A 22909-nucleotide genomic window follows, 5' to 3' on the forward strand; every position below is an offset into this window, starting at 1 on the left:
GAAAGAGCTTGAAGAAAATTGAGTCAGGCTCGCAGTGGCATTGGAGGGCTTCCTATGACATGCCCTGGTTACTATGGCCCAGGCAATCTGGATGAAGTGACCCCCTGGGGGTTCAACCTTGTCCACTGAATCGTAATTAGAGCACCCCCAACTTCGCACTGCCAATCCATTCCATTGTACCAGGTTCTCGATTTTTTTAATTGAAAGCGCTCAGCCAGAAAAACGCACAGCCAACACCCCAACTAAGATCATCACTGATGATCCTTAATCTAGACACGCTACATGATGTCAGAGATTAGCGTTAAGCACCAGGCCTCATGGGGTTCAGTCAACTACAGTAGATACTCAGATTAAGAGGCTGTCAATTATCTATCACTTAACCCTGGCCGGGTTGGGAAAAGTGGAGACAAAGCTTGTTTAGTCTTCTACGTGCAGCTCCATGTAGATGTCTCATACTCCAAACACGACTCCTCAAATGATGGCTGTTCAGAGGGTCAGACTGCAGTCAAAGAATTATCATTAAGGAATCCATGAATGCTGGCCTGCCTCCAAACCTTACAGGCTCAAAATCTGGCATCAATGGGAGCCGAGAATCTGCGAGAGTGGTCACAGGCACGCCAGAGAAGGCATTAAGAAAAGCAGCCTCTTCCAAATGTAAAGGAGGTGCAAAATGAGCTCCCCACGCAAACTCAAGCCTTCGTGTTTGTGATCAAGCCTGGCAGAGCTCATTAAACAAAAAGGTGTCGCTGCCTGATACAGGGAATAAAGGAAAACTCCAGTATTCCTTAAACTGGGCTCTATTTTCCCATCTTTTTGGGGCCACATTTTTACTAGGGACAAAGATAATCAAAATTGGTCCATTATAGGAGATAGAACACTATAACTACAACTACAAAATGGCTATACAATGTAATCCTATGGGTCAAAGTGAACCACTTGTTTTTGCCACTGACAGATTCATAATATTATTATAAGACATACTGTTTCCCTTAATAAATGTAAAGAAGCTGTAGAAAATGATTGTTTCTACTACATTCATCAGTTTCTCTTCTTCCGGTCAAACTCAATAATTGTTTTTGTCCCTAGTAAAAATGTGGACCCAAAAAGATGTGAAAATAGGGTTAAGAAATAGCAGAGTTCTCTTTATATTTGGTTGAATGTAGGATCTTCATTCTAAACGTAAATGGCTAGTAGAAGGCTGGGATTAATCTTCAATCTGGCAACAAGCTGATCACCTAATGTTGGAGGAACTCAATTTTCACCAGCTTTCCTGACGTATTGCCACTAGATCCCCACCACATGAGATTTCAAAGGTAGGCAACAAACAGCATTTGCAGACCTCCATCTCCACATAAATGGACCCTGACCACCCCCCCTCCCCCCTCAACTACCCATCTCCCCCTAACTGTCTGTGTGATCTACGGTTCTGCTAAGGTCAGCAAAGGACAGCCATACCATACAGCACCATCTCACGTCAGCAGAAGCCACTAGGTCCTGTATCATTACTGCAATCTCTGTTACTGGGTCTAGTCCATTAAATCTGGCAAATGCAATTACGCTCCTCTGATGAAATGTGATCCATTGGGAGAGCAGCAGCCTGCTGAGGCCCCAGTGAGTTGGTGCTCCCAAGGAAGCGTCAGGGTGAGAACATTCATGAGGAAGAGCCACATCAGCAGATCCTCCTCACACACAATTAGGTTTTACATTAGGGCTGAACAGAAGTCTGGACTCTCTGTTGATCGTAGAGGTGATGGCAGGTGAGGCCTGCTTGTCAATTCAGCACATCCACTTTGGTAAATCCACAACAGCATCCACTCGTATAGCGTTTCAACCCTATAGGTGATGACATTGGGCAACAAATCCTTTCGTGATCGTTCCAAATCAGAACCCTAGGAACCAGTCATGTGACTGCCTAGCAAAATTGCTCAAAAAGATGCTCCAAGTATCCAAGTATACTTTTGTGTCATACAGACAGGTCATACAGACAGGTCTGTAAGGACTGCGCATGTGGTCGTAGTGCACATGTACTCAGCTTGTCCGCAACAGCACAAAAACAAAAATACTTGGAACACACCAATGCACACGTCAGTATCCGTATTATGCAAAGCCGTATCCACAGAAGTGTACCTCGGCCTTTAATGTTCACGTGTAGTCTACATAGTTTCTGAATTGTCTCTGATTGTGTTACTCAACACTCTCCACTAAGCCCCCCCCCCCCGCCCCCCAAACCTCCACCCCAACAGTGAGCTGTTAAGGAGTGCCAGATGAAATAATCACCAGCAAGAGACGATTTAGACGACACTGAGAGGGCAAAAGAAATCAGGCCGACTGACTGTTCCATATTACTGCAGGTCATTCTGCTGCAGAGAGACAACATGACATAAAACATTCAGAGAGCATCATCAGACTTGGCTTCTCACTGGGATACAAACTGATGTCATGAGAATCTGCAAATAGGTTGGAGCACGCACAGTCACTCGCTCTTCACTCACTCACTCAAACACACACACACACACACACGCACGCACACACACGCACACACACGCACGCTCTTTACCCGTACGCCAGATGGCTCAGACCCCAGTGAGACTCGTTCACAGGGAAAGATCCAAACAAAAAACTGATGATGCAAGGTAATGAATGGCCATAAACGAAAAACACATTCTGCCCCTTTACAGACTCATTGCATCTACACAGTGTGACTCAACACAAATCTGTCTGCATCAGCAGTGATTAAGGGGAAACCACTCCTTTTTCACTCCAGTGCTAGGAGGATATGCATCACTTCCACTTATGGCCTCCTAAAGGATGATGGGATTTTGGACAGTTGCTCAATTCTAAACTTCCCCTAATAACATAAGCTGACAAATGCAGGAAAGGGGAGTTTCCATCCACAGCCAAAAACAGGGAAGGGTCTTGAAGCCTACCAAGGAGAGAAAGACACAGCATGCCTCATCAGAACTATCTCTCTCTCTCTCTCTCTCTCTCTTCTTTGGCTCTTCTGTTTTTACCTGCTCTCATCCTGCCTCTTCCCACACCTCACCTTATCTCAAATCCCTTCAGATCTGTGAGGCAGATCTAAGTGAAACTATTGCATAATCCTGTCTAGGTGCAAGTGGCCCTCCTACCCATGACTCTCAGGTACTTATAGGAGACAGAGAGACAGAGAGAGAGAGAGAGAGAGAGAGAGAGAGAGCGTGAGAGAGAGAAAAAAAGAACCTAAACCCCACAGCTTAATTCTGACTCTCTCCCTGTCTTGCGGAGCTCCAGATACCAGGCACACATCAGCGGTGCCCTGAGAGGCCTGGCACAGCCTCCCCTGGAGCGTCCCTCTGGGCTAAGTGAAATGAAATGAGATCTGCTGCTGCTGCTGCTGCCCGGGTTCTACAGGTCGTCTTCTACAAGTGCCTCTACTGTCTGAAGGGAAGATTATGCCCCCACCCCACCCCACCCCCCACTTGGGAGTGCATGTCACTCATCTAAATGAAACCCAAATCCTCCACGTTGGTGCTGAGCCATGCTCTCTGCCTACCAAGCGCAGATAAGAGCTTATGCACTTTACAGCCCGAGATCTAACTTCAGAAACGCACTTCACAAAGAGAGACAGAGGCAGACAAGGGGAATAACGAAGAAGCAGAGGAAAAAAGAAAGTGAGGAGACAAAATTAAACTCAAGAGTGAGAAAGGGAGAGATTGCGTAATGGCAAAAAATAGACATCAAGCGTTAAAAAGAGAGAGAAAGGAAGAAAGAAAAAAAAAAACTAACCCACAATATGAAAGCACATAAGGCAAATCCCACTGACTGAGAGGAAAAGACAGATGGGAGAATGACAGAGGACAAGTTCGTGAAGTGATAATTACCACCTTCAGGAAAGAGACAGTCATCTCAGAGAAAACTGCATTTTGGTCTCGAAACACAAGATACAGTATGTCCATGGAATATCTTATACCACAAATGAGGGCTACAGATACACAAAGTGGAATGAATTCTGTTCTCGTCCTTATGCAAAAAGAGAATTGTTATTATTCAAGTGATGTGCAGACCTAATATCAGTATCAAAGCTGCAGGAATCTATCCTTTTTTGTTTAATACTTAGGCTAAGCCAGCTGGCTTCATATACTGATATCCATCACAAAAATAGATGGTCTGAGGGGGAAAAAGTCTCTGGAACTCTTCTAGGCTGTAATCAGCAAGTGCAATTTCAACACTGGTCCAGCTGTATTACAATCAAACATGTACACAGAAAGACAGGAATCACCCCTGCTGTATTACAATCAAACATGTACACAGAAAGACAGGAATCACCCCTGCTGTATTACAATCAAACATTTACACAGAAAGACAGGAATCACCCCTGCTCGATCCCTGCTCTGAATCCTTATAGTGTGGAAGTCTGGTGGAAGTTAGCGAGAACAGCAAATCAAACATTTACACAGAAAGACAGGAATCACCCCTGCTCGATCCCTGCTCTGAATCCTTATAGTGTAGAAGTCTGGTGGAAGTTAGCGAGAACAGCAAATTCAAATCATTTGATTACATCCACCTGATACGGTTTTCATCAAGTACCCCTAAAAGCATCCATCAGCAGTCTACTCTGACTAGAGAGATCCGGACTGACGGAAAAAAAAAACACTTTTGCGGCTTTCCAAATTGCAGTCAGGGATGAAGAATTACAGTCATCACCACAGGAGAAAGCAAATACAAACACAGACCACCAAAATTCTGGTTGGCAAGCTATGTTTGGTAACCGTGCTATGAATTATTCAAGGACAGAAATGATGTGGTAGCTGGCTCAGACTAGCCAAATATTTAGATTTGCAGGAGGCCCCAGTTTACACAAGAGGAGCTCAGCGTTCCCACACAGGATAGGAGGCGAGGTCATTCCTCTAGATGACTATCAACGGGTATTCAAAATACATTCAAAAATATATCAGGTACAGTATATAAGCACATAAACATTAAACTGTGCAAGACTGGTCACTGAGTGCTGGCCTGCTATCAGCTCCAAGAAAACATGGCCGGATGGAACTCACTAAAAACAAACACTGACCTTCGACCTTAACTCTGAGTTGAAACTTTCAGCACGGCACTACTGTAGGAAACAACTTCTTCTATTGCAAATGCTTTAACTAACAGTGAGGTTAAGAGAGGTCCACCTTAGGATCTCCATTTATATCGCCTTCAAGTCTCGGGTTGGTTCATTACCCCACTCCAGTAAACTGACCAATCCAGCAGTTACCACTATAGGCACTTTCCAGCCACTGAATACCAACTGTGCACCAGCTTAACTAGCTAGCATTGAACCATACTTCAGTATGTGGAGGGGAAATTAAGGATGGAATGGATGGACTGGAATGAATGGAAATTATGGCTGGATTAAGGAAACTGTCTTTGTTAGTTTAAGGAGGAAAAACTATGGGTGGGAGGGGTCGGGCAGTGAAAGGAGGTGGAAGGGAGCTTGGTGTTGAAATTCACTGGCCATTTTACTGCAAACACTTCCCATGTCATCGCATTTCCCAGCTTGACCGGGCTCTTAATTCAACAAATCCCGCTAAGCCCTTTTCTAAAACAGGGGCTCTCCCTAACACTCTCACGGGCACACGCTTCATTAGCTCAATAGCAGCCCAGCAGGTTCTCAGCACTCCCCTCGCTGGTTTCTCATTATGGCTCCAGCCAGCCAGCCAGCCAGCCAGGACTTTCAGCAGGTTGTGAATAGCTGCATTTCCACTCTTGGACCAGTGTGAGCCAGGGAGATCTGTACCCTTTACCTCGGGCTTCAAGCCACAGGAACAAAATAGATTTGCATTTAGGCAGAGCCCTGATTTCATGTGCTGACCACCTTCTCTTACCGGACTCCACTAAGCCCACCTTTCACCTTGACACCACCTCGAACACCAGTTTTCCCTAGCTGGGCCACGGGTGATGGGCAGAATATTAGCCCACTGGCCATTGGCCTCATGGAGGCACGATCAAGCACTGCAGGCGACAATGGAAACGCAACTGGCCTTGGCACACACTAGCTCGCCCGCGTTAGGCCTGATGGTGGAAACTCAGCTAATGAGGGGAGGAAGAGAGAGAGAGAGAAAGAGAACAAGGAAGGCAAGAGAAGTCTGAAAAAGTGCAGTAGTCCATGTAACAGAATAAATGACCCCGAACAAATCTGGCCCAAGAAAGAGCGTGCTCTATGAAGCGTACTTAGCTTCTGTCCCAATCGCTACTCTAACACTCACGGTCACAGGTTGGGGTAATTCTCTTCCTCTTCCTGGCCCCACAGGTAATTCTCTTCCTTTTTACCAACTGGTGAGAGTGAGATTACATATGGGATGGATGGTCGGATTAAATGATCCTCCAGATTAGTAGCAAAGGGAACTTAATCTATAATCTGTAAAACTGCATGGAGATTCTGTAGAAAGTTGGCATGGTCTTGGCACGGTTAAGAGAGATTGCTCTGTATTCTGTAAGAGACACACTGCTGCAGACAATCATTGTAGTCCCACACAAGAAACACAGGCACTCGTGCCCGTGAACATCCACATAGAAATTAAAGATACAACTGCTACGTACAAGTATATATATACACACACACACACACACAAGTACACGTACATTCTTTTATATTTTGTTTATTTCTTTTGTTTAATGAATTACTGGTACCTGCTGCGGTCAGCTGACGGTCCCTCAGTAGAGCTGGGCTATCCCTTTAATTATCCCTTGCAATTATGAGGAACCGGTGAGGGCTAAACGCCATGCAGCCCGTAACATTACTGAAAGTGAAACTGAATTCATGGAACCGCCCTGCAAGTCGGATCTGCTCCAAAATCGAATGGGGTTTCCCTTGGCCCATGCTACACCTTGTCCTTTCAGTTTCATGCAAATCAAGCCAGTAGTTTTTGCATAATCCTGTTTACAGACAGACAAACTAACAAACATCTAAAAATGTCAGCAGCATAGCTCTAACAAACATCACAGAGAGATATTAGAATATGAACTGACAGACATCCTATCTATCTCTTACAAACATATACATAGACACACATATTCTGTCTTTGTCCATCTCTGTCTTTTAAACTCCATTCACACACACACACACACACACACGTTCGTTATTGCCCTCCTTTTAACCAGCTGGAAGAGTACCTTGGTACGTAACACAATGCACCTGAGGCATACACTAGACTTTCGTTGCAACATAATGGCTTTCATTTCCAATTTCTAATCATGACTGGTTTGAGGCGTAACTCTCTCAATGAGACCACTGAATGAATTCCTCTCTGTAGGACATAAAGAGTCATGAAGGTAAAAGGACTAACAGAAATTCAAAGCATAATTAATCCCAATAAGAAACTGCAATGCTTTTTTGATGTTCTCCGGACTGTTTGTGGCTTTCTAAAGAAAATATACAGTCTAGAAAATAATACTTAAAGCGCACGGAAGAATGAGATTAGTCAATGTGGCTTGGGACATAAATCAGTGTGTGTCGCTCCTGGTGGAGAGGATTGGGCTATGTGCCATTGATCTGTAGAAAGCCTGCACAGGGATGGTAGGCATGTTCGATAAGTGATTAGTCTTCCAGCTCAGCTACAGGAGGGGGAGTGAATGCTGAAGGCGAGAGAGAGCAAGAGAGAGAGGTGAACGACAGGATGGTGTGTGTGTGTGTGTGCGTGTGCTTGTGTATGACTGGAGTTGGAAAAAGACAGATTATGTGTGTCTGTGTGTATGTTTGTGAGTTTTAGTGAGCGCAAAGCAGAGACAGGTTTGTGTGTGTGTGTGTGTGTGTGTGTGTGAGAGAGACAGGGAAAGTGTGCGCTTGAAAAAGCGAGGAGGCTGATTCACTGATATCTGGATTATCCCATTAGCTGGGAGCGCCACAGCAGGACCCATAAAGCCCTTCTGCTGAGAGATTCACAGCCTCTGCTGCCAGAAGGGCCCGCTGCCCAGAGGAAGCTCGGGATCATCTGATTGTGTGTGTGTGTGTGGGGGGGGGAATCCACTCAACACACACACACACACACACTAGACTATGTCGCTATTTCCAGCCGAGTTCTCATCAGATCTAGTGTGAACAGACAGAGCTAAAAGAGCCAGCAGGAATGTGAGCTAAATCTGTCTGAACGGATCGTCGGAGCATGTCGGGACGGCCTGTTGATGCAATAATCTTGACAATAATAACAAAAACAGACACCGCCACCCTCTGGCAGGGTTTCATCGCGTGATCATGGAGGCACTTAGGTGCGCTGATGGGACAGGATCAGTTGACGTCGCTCTTCTGGTTTGCCACTATAGTTTTTCTCTGGATGAGGTCATCAATTACCCAACGCAGAACGCTGTGTGTGCAAGTCAGACAGTGCAGGAGCGCAACGAGCAATGGTGCGAGGCATGCTGATGCTTCAGCAGGAGGGAGGGAGGGAGAGAGGGAGGGAGGGGGGGAGAGCGAGAGAGCGAAATACGATGACCTCTCCTGTGCAGTATTCGTGCTTATGAGGATGAACTGTGTGTACACAGAGCCTTTCCCCGTACGCCCTCTGATAGCCTTGTTCTGCTTGTTTACTTCCAAGTCTCTGTGACTCCCTGGTACCATATGTTCAATTCTATACTGCATTCCAAGTATTTCTGATCTCAAAAGTACTGTAAGGTCTGGGCAAGAAGTCGCTTATGTTTCTAACCCATTTGCTTTAACCGGTCCGGTCCTGCTTGTAACGGTCAACAACGCAGTTACAAATACACCATCCAAACAGGACGGAAATGTACTGTAGTAGGGAGACAGTCAGAAGGAAACCAGACTGCAGCTTTGCATGCAGCGCGCACACACACGCACACACACACACACACACACACACACACACACACACACACACACACACACACACAGGGAAAGAGTACCGGGGCGTGTCTCTTCAACCTCACCTAAACTTATCTCAGCGCCACTCATGGCTCCTCCCTCTTTCCTCTCCCTAACCACGGTGGCATGGTGGAGAGCTCACTCAGAGCACGGCTCTCACAGCGGGGGCGCAGTGCGGAGATAGGCGGGTCGGGGTGCGGAGGCTCCCAGTGATAACAGGGTTCACTCAGCGTAACTATCTCAAGTTGGCTCCACACTGAGAGGATGACTGAGGGGTTGTCTCTCTCCATCTCAGAGAGAGAGAGAGAGAGAGACTCATGGAACACAACCTGAAACACCAACCACTGCTTCTCACTTCCCCACACCCCTCCCCCAAAAGGTGTGCCTTTTATATGGGATCAGATTACAGGACAAGATTATGGGACAGATTACACCACCTGTGAATCACCAGAGGAAGAGGAAGGGCAGATTATGTAATTCTGTGTGACTAAGTGCTGAGGCCTCATAAACGACAGAGCTGACATAATGACTGGATCTTTTAGACAGCATTTTTTATGTTCTATGTTTATCACAAGGTGGGGGTTCTATCTGAAAGAGGCAAATCCATAACAGCCATTAGAGCCATGTCTCTATACTATAGTCACTACCCTCCCATTCAATCTAGGGTCAGTTGAAGCTTCACCCTCTCTGGAGAAGCAAAAGGCTGCCTGCTCAGGTGGTCTGGCATCGGCTGGCCAGCTGAATACTTGCCCCAGTTACGCTGAGTGTCGGGCCTCCATTGATTCCATTACCATCCGCAGGTGACCTTTGCTCATTTAGGCTAAGACTCCAGAAATAAACCAAGTCACCCCTCACGATCACACACCATCACAGCAAGGACCTCAGTACCCCATCCTCTTCTCTTCTGCCCACCCCATCAAAGGGCCGGCATCGTCAGCACCAATATCCTTTTAATAGGGCCTGCTGTGAGGTAGCCAGCCTTGACACGGTCTTTCAGAGCAGCCATGCCCTGCATGTCTTCCTCCTCCCAAAATGGCACTAAACAGATTTTGTTCATTTAGCCTTTTTGATCGCAACACTGGGACATCTTCATTAAGTCTCGTTTCACGGAGAATGAGTCACACTAGGGACAGAGTCAAATCCCTAAATTCTTTCATTAACTTGAAAACTATTCATGGAAGATTCAAGTTTTCAGTTGTCTAACACGCAAATAACTTCTTGTAATTAATCGTTTGAAACTGTTCTCCTCCTGTGGATCTTGCATTAAGAATATGGAGCTGCGTTATTATTTTGCTTCATAACAGATGAGTCATGATTTGCCATTCGTAATAATCCCTGTGATTGCTGCTTTTAAAAACAAATGCTCCAATAAGAGAGTCGTATCTATATAACTTCTGATAATGACAGACAGACAGACACAGAGTAGCAGGGAGGGAACAACAGAAAAATAATGAAATCAGAAATGAAGCACTATACCCACGCTACACCCTCACAAAGTTAACAAAAAAGGGATTAAAGCAGTTCCTTCCCAGCAAGGAGAAAAACTTGGCCAAAACTATAATGTTTCTGAAAATTAAGTCAGGTCTCAGGGAAAATATACAGACTGTGCACATGGTGTTTTTCTAACAGTATGTTCTTGCTTCTGTTAGGCTAGTAATTTGGGTTTCAGTTTACAACAAATAACCATTCTTCTTGCAGCTTGCGTACCAACCTCACCACGGCCACAAACATTGCTTTAAAAAAAAAAAAAAAAGCCAGGCTAAGACAGGGATATAGAGGGAGAGATGAAACATGGCCAGGCAGCTGAGACAGGGACCTGTCACCACAGGTTCACGTGTCCTGATGATCCTCAACCCAGGCAGCCGTCAACATCGCTCTCCCCTGGCTCGGAGTTAACCTCACTGGCCACTCCCACTGGCTCTCCATAACAAATGCCTCTTTTCATCAGAGTGAAAGAAAACACCTCCAACCTTGGCCAACTGACCTCTTGAGAGGTCTCCTTGACGCATCAGGAAAGCCAGCATTATGCCATGGGCAAAGCCTTAAAATCTTCCCAGACAGTTCACTGATGTGGGGGTGGTGGGGGGGGCAGGGGCTACCTAGCCAAGATCAAAAAGAATGTATACATCACAACCACAGCCCACTAATATTCCCTCTGGTGCCTGTCTCCCCTTAAAGCAACCCAACCTAACCTCACATCATTCCCTCAAAGACGCAGATACCTCTGGGGTTGCTTGCAAGTAATTCCTCCCAAGACCCTCTCAACTAGCCTGCGAACCTTTGAGGTCGTTCCAGTCGTCACCATTTTACAATGAAAATCCCTTGTTGTAATTGCCATGCAGCTCGTGGTGACAGAGCCTGCAGTGGCTGTCGTCTCGGGCCCCGAGCTGACGTGCTCATTAGCAGGTTACAGCTGAGGCGCTCCCTCCCTCCCTCCCTCCCTCCCCAAGGGCTCAGAGGTGTGAGCTGCAGGGATCAGAGAGCCACGCACCAGCCCCTTCCAGGCCAGAAAAATGGGAACCCAGAGGGCGAAAGTAGATCAAGACCTTAGCATTCCCAATAAAAAAAAACTGAGAGGGTAGAGATTTGCATACTGCGCATTTGGTGGCCATACAGTTGGATCTTTGACCATCCAGTCCAACTGAGCCAAATGTCGAGGTCCCCAGTGGCCACCCCTCAGTCAGAGCTCTCCTTCACACACTCTTCCATTATTCAGGGTGAATGGAAGGCCCTTATTAAGAGCCTCTGGAAACTTCAGCCAGCTGATAAATAGCCTCTCTCTGTCATCTACATCACGCCGGCTGGCCAGGGCCTCGACTCAAGTGCCCCAGCACTAAACGGCTGCCTCTCAGCTCAGATCTCTGGCAATCTGCCATCTGCCCCGCATGTAATATGAAACTAAAAATGACAAAAAGGGGCAAAGAGAGAGAGAGAGAGAGAGAGAGAGAGAGAGAGAGAGAGAGAGAGAGAGAGAGAGAGAGAGAAGGGGGGGGGGGGGTGTGTTGGAGCAAAACAAGTAAAGCAGCTCTTCTCCATGAATGTTTCATGACGTTGTTTGCAGCTGCGGCTGCGGCTTCTCTCCTGCCTCACTTCCTTCAACCAAACGCCTTGCATACAGTAGTTGAGCTTATTAGACGGGTGCCACCAAATCCCTCGGTTTACTCTGCCGCGTGCAACACAGCCAGTCTCAGCACCGAAGCGGCCTCCTGGCATGGCAGGGAAAAGGAGGAACAGGGCCAAAGCTGGCATGGCCCCCTGGGGCTGATAATCATTTCAGTAGAAGAAGAGGATTGAGCTGTGGCTGACACTACAGATTCTACATCCAGACAGATAAAGCAAGACAGAGTACAAGAGAGAGAGAAAGAGAGAGGAATAGTGTGTGTGTAAAAGAGAGAGAGAGAGCGCACAAATGACAGAAACCCGTCAGTCAACAAATGGTGTGCCTAGAACAGCAAGTAATACGAGCATGACCTCTCTGAGCCCAAGATCACTACATCATTACTCTGGTGTCACTCCATTCAGCACTGATCTCAAACCGAGACAGAACACAGCTTCTGCCACAGAACTGCATTTCAAAACACCTGATTGTATAGAGGGCTCACATTTTTCCAATGACTTTCATACAGAATGCTAACGGAGTATTTTGAGCATAAACACAAAGTGTGATGTCATTAACGGCTGCTTATTTGAACTATGGAAGGAGGGCCTTGGTAAAGGACAAACAAGGAAGTAAAATTCAAAATATTCAACACACTGCTCTCACTGGACCATCCACAGCTATATTGTCACTCTGGGCAATCATGTGGAGTGGTAATGATTAACTCTGCAGATATAACGTGCAAACAAAAGAGTAAAGGTTCCCGTGTAACCATGTGCTGGTCTCAGAGTTGTCCATGTGAGCTGTGTCCAGTCCCACCCTGCCTTTTCCCCCGTTTGCAGTCAGTTACACTTGGCAAAAGTGTTCACCAATCTTACCTCATACACTTCATCTGCTCTATGTTAACCATGTATTATAGTACTTAATGTTTGAGAGCCATCTGTATGGTCTGGTGACAGTGCACTTTATTTCTCTATTATATAGCTCTCCAGAAAACCCTGCCCCCGTCAATATCTGACTGCCATGTCATATCCAATGACAGTGATGGCAGGGTGTGTCAGTATTCAGGACATCCAGCATGTCCATCATCCAAAATCCAGGACAGACAATCTCCATCATGTGTTGGGTCTTAGCTGTCAGCTTTTGGTAAAAGAGACAGAGAAGGGCAGGAAAAAGATACAGTGCATATTCTGAAAGCTTTCAGCCCCTTTCAGGGTTTCCACATTTTGTTACATTTCAGACTCATCTTAAAATGGATTAAATACATTTTCTCTCATCAATCTACACACAATACACCACAATGACATAGCAAAACTATGAGTGTTTTGATTATTTATTAAAAATAAAGACAAAATGATCCCATCTATAAAAGTATTCAAACCCTTAGTTATGACCGTTGCAATTGAGCTCTGGTGCATCCTACTTTTTGAGATGCTTGTAAAACTTGACTGGACTCCACCTGTGCCTTACTGAATTCATTGGACACAATTATGGAAAGGCTCAACGAATTTAGCACATTGGGGCTTTGCCAACAAGCACCTGAACGGCCATGAGAAGCAAAATTCTCTGGTCTGATGAAACTAAGAAAGATGGAATGATTTGGCCACAAGTCCCAATGTGTGGAGAAAAGCAGGCACTGAGCATCACCTCATTGACACCATCCCTACAGTTGAATACGGTGGTGGCTGCATCATGCTGCGGGGATGCTTTTCTGCGACAGGGACTGGGAGACGAGTCAGGATAGAGGGAAAGATGGAGGGTGACAAACATAGAGCAATCCCGAGTGAAAAACCTTTTCAAGAGTGCTCAGGATCTCAGGCTGAGACAAAGGTTTAACTTTCAACAAGACAACAACCCGAAGCATACTGCCAAGAAAACAGGAGCGGGTTCGGGGAAAACTCTGAAAGTCCTGGACCTGAACCCAATAGAGCATCTCTGGAGAGACCTACAAATGGCTGTGCACTGACACTCTCCATCCAAACTGGTTGAGCTTGAAGAATTCTGAAGAATGAGTGAACTTCCAAAAGAAAGATGCGCCAAGCTTGTATGATCATTCCCAAGAAGACTTGAGGCTGTCATTTCTGCCAGAGATGCTTTAACCAAGTCCTAAGTGAGGGGTCTGAATACTTATGTAAATTCTATATTTCAGTCTTTAATTTTAAATAAATTAACAAAGCACTCGAAACACCTGTTTTGACTATGTCATTGTGGAGTATTGTGAGCAGACTGATGAGGGAAGAAAATGAATTGAATTAAATTTAAGAGAAAAAAATGTGGAAATCTTGAAAGGGTCTGAAAACTTTCCAACTGCCCTGCAGATTTGAACAACTGACTCACTTGATGAAGCATCGGGCTCCCTCGAATGTATATCCCTCCTCCCATCCAGTTGGTAAATCTGGATTGTAAGGGACAAAGAGAGAGTAGCATAGATCAGCATGAATGCAAGAGAGACACAATGTAATGACCTGTGTTCTGGGATTATGGCCATCAAGCTTGAACTTCAGACCCCTTACATGTTATTAATGTGGAATCTGCACTACCACTTCCTAAATGGTCACAGAAACGGTGCTGCCAGCCGTTTGATCTGTCCGACCTCCTGCAGCAAGGTAGACGTCAGTGTATCTACAATCTATGCTGCTCGTTGCTGCATCAATATCAGCTTTTGTACTCACAAAATGTTACCTATTGTTATTTCATTGTAAGCCAATTAGAAAACTCTTTATGTTGCTTTTATAAGTAGTGTCTCCTGTTTTGACAACAGAAGAGCGCAGCAACCTTATAGAGTAGTACATTATGTAATGTGCACATTTATTTGATTATATTTCAATTGCCCAGTGCTGCTGAAGCTATCTGATCCCGCCGTATGGTCTAGTTCAACGCTGAGTAGCTTGCTAGCTCATCACGTTGAGGAGCACATAACGCTCACTAATGAACTGCATGGTTGTCAATCACCGCGCGCAGGGCTTTAAATTCAAAAACCGCAGTGTGTGTTCTAGCGCTGACAAGCTCCAACTTCGCGGGATAATGATAACGGCAGCCGTTGATTCCATACAACATCTGTATCCAAACGGAGATGTCTCTAAATTAAATGAAATTCGTGACCTGCAGTGCCAGGTGGTTCTGTGACAACCTCAGCAACGCTTGCTAACGTAACTAACCTCACCTACAAATGACTAGCAGTTTAACGTGTCCACTTTAACGGCTTCTGGCACAACTAAAGCTGTTAAATTAAGCTAACATTAGCGGGCTGGCGGTAAATATTATGAATGTCTGGTTAATTTGACACAGCTCAAATGAAGACAGTAACGTTAACTTAACTTAACGTTACTACAACGTTACCCCGTTGGAACTGAGATCATGTGTGAGTTTGATACTTTGAAGAGGACTGGTGGTAAAACAGCCCATGTCTCGCTGCAACACTGGAAACTTTGATAAGGTGGACACTTACCTGGAGTTTTCCTATGCCCTGTGATGACGGCCTCACCACTGACTGGATGTAGCCAGGTTGTACTCTTTGCTTCTTCACTGTTGATAAGAAACGGGAAAGGTGAACATGAGTGGGGAAATCGAGAGTAAAAATTACTGTCGAAAGAATGGTCAATACATCCAGGCTGTGTATCCAGTAGATAATTACTTGTTAAAGAAAATGCGTCCGTCCCGAGTAACCCCATAACTCCACGAAGAAGGGAGACAGGAGATCCAGTCCGTGTTTAGATCCGCCGCCATGTCTGGCTATTCACGGATTTGAGCTGCGCGTCTCCGCTCGAGCCGCGCGTACACGGAAACCCTGGCAACGAGAGAGTGAAAAGCCAAGTAGAGGAACCTCTGGGGGGCGGGAGCGCTCCGAAGAAAGCGGGGCTTTTTTTTTTTATCCTTCGTTCGACTCTAAGTGGAACTGAGAAGGTTTTCACGACCAAACAGTACGCCACCGACAATAGAGCTACACAATCACATCTTATGAAGACATCACCGTTCTAAATACACAGTTGTTTTGAGTTTGAAAGGTGGGTCTAGCTGGCACTCCTGTGTTAACTCTCCTCCCTTGCCTGTGCATTGTGTGAGATGATTAATATTTAATCCCAGCAAGTATGAGTGATCTGGTTTTCCGCTCCTTACTTTGTCTGTTTCTGTTGCAGCAGTAATATATCTTGGACTCTTACTTTGCCAATATAGTTGGTGTTCTGCTCGCTCTGCCACTCTTTACACTCACATTCATATAAAATGTATGATGCCAGTGATGTGATGTCTTCATTTTGTCTTCCCACCTCAGGCAAAATCAACCTGTTGCTCTTCTGACCCTGCTGCTCAGTGTGAACATGAGAAGCCGGTCTTGCCGCTGACCTTTAGAGCCTTGTGTAAAACATTGGTTGAATTTAGTGTCCAGGTGCATATAACCATATTCTGCTGAAGAATTCATGCATTGTTGCATTGCATTTGTTGCAAAATTGGTCCATAATAGAAATGTAGTATTCTCCATCAGCTGTATTTCAAGAAGTGTCATGCATCTCAAAGCATGGTTTAAATAGTTTGTTTGCAAGAAGAACACAGCAACAGCTTCCCCTTTACCCAGGATGACCCTGTAATCCTCCAAACATAGAATCATGCATATTTGTATTAATCTCTCAGATCTTGGTGTCAGGCAGCTTTTCACAAGGGTGGTTATACAATCAGCCTTAACAATAGATATGACATTCAACACCACAGTGATTGTGCGCAGCCTGTCAGGGGTCATTGTGCTGGGTGGCATTGTGCCGTTTTGCTTACCAGGCACTTTTTTTTCACAGGTGCCAGCTTTTGAAGGAGCCCGTCGGATCGGATGTGAACTGCCTTTGAGGTAATGCAATTGGTGTGAGGCACTGGGTCAGTTGAGCCGCACTTCCAAGCATAAATACCAGTGGTCAGACAAATGGGTTTGAAAAAAGTAAACTGAAATGAAAATCAAATTTTGTCAGCACTCTATTCTCAGGGATGTGGATTAAACGTCAACAACACTCAATCCTAGGATGCCTTCACAGCTTTGCACCAAAGTGAAGTAATTGTCTTTGACTTCTAAAATAAGGTTTCATGAAATACTTCAGTCTTGTGGGTATGTAGTCATAGCTTGTGATCTAACACAACATGACTCTGTGTGTGGGGCCACAATACTTTCAAAAATACATTCTGCGATTAGTTGTAACATTACAGGCATCAGTAGCCTACAATATCTTCTTTTTACCCTTTCTTCCATGCTGAGTGGATAAACTGTTAAAATGCATTAATCTCAAGGCATTTTTTTGTGTAGAAGTCTAGCCCTTGAGGAAGCACCAGTGTATGGTTAGCTAATTTTGTGTGGGATGAAGTTTCAGCAAGAGGGAAGCTCCTTGGTTTTTTAAAACCCATCACCCAAATACACAGTGAAGAGAGCAGAGGGAACACAGTGCTGAGAGTGAGCCAATGGAAGGAGGAGTGGAAGATCACAGCAGGTCAGACAAGGCTACGCCACTTGGCTGTAGCAGAAATATGTCAACACTGTTAAATGCCCTGTTCATTTTGGCTCAGCGTCTTCACTGGGTTTGTATTGATTTGCACAAAAAAGAAGGGGGGGGGGGGGGGGGATGGGCATATAATCCTCATTGGAGGCTCACATAGTGAAGTCCCCTGGGCCAGACAGTGCATTAAATATCAGTAGATTCCAAATAATGTGCTGGTTTAAACTATGTTGTATTTAAAAACAAGTTCATATCATTGATGGTATACAAAACATTAGCATGAAACAACAACATCTAGAATTATTTTATCATAACTTCTCTAAAGAGTCCATGGTGTCACAAGTAGACAACTGACGACTTTCACGTGTTTCCCTTTCTTGGAAAATGAAGGGTGGAAAGCGCCCACTGGTGAAAACTGTGATATACTGGAGTCCAATTGAGGGAGAGCAGACTTAATAAGAACATAGACACAGAATTAATCAAAGGTTTAGCGTGCTCTCCCTTACCAGTGCTACAAGTACTATTCTATAAAAAATGTTTTGTGAAAAACAAGCACGTCCTATTAGGACATTGTGTTGTTATCGTTAGCCTCATTGAAAACTACTTGGTGGTTAAGAGGTTTGTGTGGTGCATTAACTTAAGCTTTTTTACAAGCACTGCAATGGGAATGAGGTGATCCCAGTTCATCCCTGTTCCTATGAATGTAGCTGTCCCATTGACTTTCTATCCAACCAGGGCTATTCTACAGGGAAATTAGAGGGTTAAATGAACTGTGCATGTAGTTTTACTGTTCCTCTCACCGTATTGACATAAGTCAAATTCCTCTACTCTGGGAATATTGGTTTCTCTTTTGGATCCCTCTTTACCTGGCTACATCCAAGGTAAACAGTGTGTGCTTGCGATCCTCTCCCCCCAGCAGTCACTCCACAGAGCAGCCCTAGATGAAGATAGGAGAGGGGTGTTGAGGGAGGTCTCAAGTATTTGTTTAAACTCTCTCTGCCCCATTCCCAACAGCCAAAGCACAAAGCCCTGGATCAAAACTGCCAGGAGCCTTACCCAGTATGTCTTGACAGATGCTTTTCTAAGACAACCATTTCAAGGTGTTCAAAAAGAGACCTGTCAGAAAGAGTAAACGAGGCCTGATTTGTGGAAAACACTAAATAGCAGCATTAGGTGTTTCATGTATGTCTTCAGTTCGTCTCAAAAGCTGAAGCTGAATTAGATCTGACTTGGACTTGGTTTATTTTGTATTCAATACCAAGAGGATAGCCATAGAATAAACCCACCAATCCCTTTACTCTTACTGCCACAAATGTTTTCCAATGATCAGTTGGTCTATTTCTAATTTGCATGAAATGCTTCTTTCACCTCACTCAGTTTCTGAGCATGTTGACATGTCTAAGGTTGTGAGGAGTTCCTCCAGCTCTTGTACATCTTTGCGTAGACCCTATGTGTCTATTTTGGACACAATTCTGTACGCAAGTGTACTTTTCAACATATATGCTTTATGGTTAGCTTAGAAAAACTGTGAAAAGACAGAGTGGTAAATATTTAAACCCTTAAATACAACAAATAAAACCAGGCAATGTTATGCCCTTTAAGTCCATTGGCTCTTCTATACGCAGAGGAAAACTGAGGGAGATGGGCAGAGACACCTAATACCTTAAGGCCCTTTGTGATTTGTGAGGGTCTTTTTTCAATCCCCTCTGTCTGAAAAAGTCTGTAATCAAAGATTTCTTTGCCCTAATAAATTACAGTCAACGCCTCACTCACACATGGCTCAAATAGCCATGGCTGGAAAAACAAACAAAAATACTTCAGTCAGCCAAATGCTATTCTTCTCTCCACTGCTCTTTGCAACTTGAGTTACAAGGCCTAATAACATCAAGTTTGAGGTCCAAAATCAAGCTGCCAGTTTGCTGGCTTGTTTGACACAGCTGAAGATGCTGTATTTTTCCAGACTAGCCATAGCACACGCAGGTGTACACATACACACACGCAGACCCGTGCACAGACATGCAGACACTGGCTTGTTAATTGTTATCTCTACCCAGTATTTTTGTCTTCTCTGTACATCAGCTATTATAAATTAAGTTTTCAAGGCATCTCTCATGGCTCTTCAACACTACATTATATAATAGAACCACAGTTCCATTTTCAAAAAAATACTGTTTTCATCGTCTTGGGTCACACTCGAGGCGTCAACACATAATTAATGGTTGCACATTATCAAACAGCTGTCTGAGGTCCTTGTTGCGGTGCCAGCCCAGCAGTCCCCGTAGCCTTCCACATGCTGGGCTCACGGGAGCTCAAGACAAGTGCAGGCTTTTCATAGTTTCATTTAATAGGAGTCCAATAACAGCCCGATCACAATGCAGGGCCCGCACCAAGCAGATCCTGTCATCCAGAGAAGGGCAAGAACTCGAGGGCACCACTCCTGATTAGAGCAGAACACTGTTTAATGACTTTTAAAAAATTCTCTTGTGTGTTTTATTGTGTTCTTTTCACACCATTCTTGCAGAATACAGAGGTTAGTATTCAGCAGGGCAGCCTCATGATTCCATCCTCAGCATCCCTCTCTTTCTGCCATAAGACACAGCAGCCTCAGCATCCCTCTCTTTCTGCCATAAGACACAGCAGCCTCAGCATCCCTCTCTTTCTGCCATAAGACACAGCAGCCTCAGCATGGGTTGATGGGTTATGGAGTTGATGAGCGCTGATCTGTCTGGAACCTGTCAAAGGGCATTTCAGAGGTGACAGTACAATGTTTTCCAGCAGCCAGACAGAGTTTATGAAACTCCTTATATACAGTCCCTGCTGCCCAGCTGACAATATAAACCTGCCACTGGAGCTCTCCATAGAGCCTGACTTAACAAGTAGTATTGGAAATATGGTAATACATAGTTGATTAGACAGACGGCCATGTTTTAGAAGTGCACATTTGTATTGTATTTTGCTGTTTCTCGTATCAAGACTGGAGCGCATACATAATTAAATAGGAGACTAGGCGTTTTCAGTATTTGTCACTTTGCCACAGCTATCATACTGCACCTACCTAAGAGGCCACTACACAAGACAGTTTATATTATTAGCCTTTGAAGGTGGACTTTGATGTTAGATGACTTGATGACACACACGTATGAAGAAAAGCATGTTCTCATTAACCAAAAAGCAAAAGTTCAAGCTTCCAGTCAGTTTTCTCTGCAGATTTTTAGGTGTTCTCAGAAACATTGTAAAATGCCTATATGAAAAGCCAGTGGTATGTTACACTAAATCAGCTTGCCAGGAATGTTGTACTTAATACTTTCTTTTGTCAGTACCTTATCCCTGTTATACTGTGTGTCATTGATAAACAACACGCTGTGTGCTTTAGGACATTTAAGCATAAGGAATAATACAGTATTAGAGCACCTGTTTGTAATACTTAAGATAGCTGGCTGTACACTCTCATAGCGTTCAAGAGGAAAAGTCCCTAGTGCTCTCCTGGGCTCTTTAGTTTGAAACTGAAATTTCAACGCAGTCAAAATAACCTTAAAATCTTGAAACCTTCAAAAAGATGTGGTGGCCTGCTTTAAAGGTGTATTTAATGTACACCACATATATCAGAGATGGTTCAACTCAACTGTGGCCAGTAATAAATGCAAACATCACTTATTTAAAATTCTTGAAATGAAAGCATAGTGATTTTGTCACTGCAGGGGTTACTATGAACCCTTCAAACTCTCTACCTCCCTGACATGACTTACAATTAAATGTTAAAGAAGGCTAGTATATAATGCACTCCTGCTTTAATGGCACTGATAAAATGGTCACGTAGTTTGTTTCCATGCTCGTAAAGATGAGCAGGCATGGCCTCAATAAATCTGAGACATCAATCAATTAATTAATTAACATTGCTTTTTTTGACAAGTTCCTCTCCTGTAATTGTGTTCCAGAAAACAACAAAATGGTGTAACAATACAGTGGGTGTTCGGTGAAGAACTGAAGAAATCCTCCAATTTCGGGGCCACACCCTGCCAGTGTCCCCTTTTGCCAGGCATTCATTCATCTCCAGGATGCTGGGTGTCATTAAACCCGGACATGGAAAGGGAGCACTTGTCTCTAAGGACTACTTGGGTGATCACAGTGGAAGTGATGTCATTAAAGACTTGTTTTTGAGTGCCAGTTCCTCTCAGTTTTGATATCGTCCCTAACAAGACCAGACATTTTGTACGTGTGGACTTTAACAACGACAGCTGCCTAATTAAACCAAAAATATGCCGACATTTTTTGGCAGACACATAAAAGCGATTCAAACGTTTACCTCCAAAATCTACGTACAAAACTGTAAATGTGGGTTTCTGGATCATGTCAAACCGTAGTGATTGCTGTTCAGCTAATAATAGCTTGGCATTCTAATGGTACCATTACTGGGAGATCCCAGAGTGGTATTTAGGTAATGAAGAGTGTGGTCCATTAGTGGGCAGCAGAATTTAATATTGATTCGTTGAGTGTAAAGCGCATCACTGCCACGCACATCAATAACTGAGCTGTCATAAGTAGGATGCGCCGATATTAACGGCCTTTCTAGGGTCTGTCCCTGTTGCCTGAAGACTCGCTGATAGTGCAAGTTCTGACAGGCAGATGCACCTCTTAGCTAACTTTATGTGGTGCCATGAATTTTCCTGTTTAAAGAACTGTATTTAACTATTTTAGTAGGAGATTATTGATTACCTTCTGTGCTGAAAGCACTGACACGTGGTGATGCCTGCAGCTCCACAGGGTACGTGCATTTAATATATACAACATACATGGCAAACCCCTAAGAGAGACCCCCGCAAAATGATGTATGACAGTGGAAGTCCAAAAAGTACACCCTCTACTGTGTATGACAGTGGCCAACAGCATAGCATCTGCATGTCGAAACTACCATTGAGTTTTTCATTAAAGTTAGCTTTTTGTTTTGCTATTTTCACTGTGGACCACATTTTTATCAGTGACATTGGAAATAGGCGGAGCCCAGAATTACCGTGGAACATCTGGATTCGTCACATTTACACTATTCTCCTCCAGTATCACTGATTTTCAAAACACAATGTTTTGTTTAGGCATTAACCCATAAATCAAACAACTTAATATACTGATATGATGCACAACAAATGCCAAACCTTTTTTTTTTTTACTGAAGGCATCCAAATGATAGTTATATCTATATTACAAGACAAAAGAGAGTAGAGTAAAGAGAGAGTATAACACACGCCTCCCCATTGTGTGGCACTAATGATTTTATAAGTAATCATCATTTAGCTTTTATCAGTGTGCTTGATTTCTTTAAGACTATAATTACCATGTCCTTTTTATTAAATGTTCAATTTAGTCATTTTTATGCCCTATTTATCCCATTTTCAACACATTGGTATCTGCCCTTGGTTATCACCCCACTCATACGTTCTTCATACGCCTCATTTCATTTTGATACTGTTGAATTATCTCAGTGTTGCTGTTACACCAACTTAAAAGTATTAA

General features: G+C 44.2%; 1 protein-coding gene and 1 long non-coding RNA gene across 11 annotated transcripts in view; one reads left to right on the forward strand and one right to left on the reverse strand.

Moving 5' to 3' along the window:
* LOC105910399 (pleckstrin homology domain-containing family A member 5) overlaps positions 1 to 15742 on the reverse strand; it is a 102704-nt gene extending 86962 nt beyond the window's left edge. For all 10 annotated transcript variants that reach the window (XM_031565279.2, XM_031565268.2, XM_031565274.2 and 7 more), the window contains exons 1-3: positions 15571 to 15742; positions 15385 to 15461; positions 14274 to 14331 (exon numbers count right to left, since the gene is read on the reverse strand). In XM_031565279.2, the coding sequence (XP_031421139.1) occupies positions 14274 to 14331; positions 15385 to 15461; positions 15571 to 15662 (227 nt within the window). In that variant the 5' untranslated portion in view covers positions 15663 to 15742. The remainder of the gene's footprint in view (positions 1 to 14273; positions 14332 to 15384; positions 15462 to 15570) is intronic.
* Positions 15743 to 15885: 143 nt separating this feature from the next.
* LOC116220049 lies at positions 15886 to 21568 on the forward strand. Its single transcript, XR_004163434.2, has 3 exons — positions 15886 to 16320; positions 16721 to 16770; positions 21340 to 21568. It is a non-coding gene; the product is annotated as an uncharacterized LOC116220049 (long non-coding RNA).
* The last annotated feature ends 1341 nt before the right edge of the window (positions 21569 to 22909 follow it).

This window comes from Clupea harengus, chromosome 3, assembly GCF_900700415.2.
Source record: "Clupea harengus chromosome 3, Ch_v2.0.2, whole genome shotgun sequence".
Lineage (NCBI taxonomy): Eukaryota > Metazoa > Chordata > Actinopteri > Clupeiformes > Clupeidae > Clupea > Clupea harengus.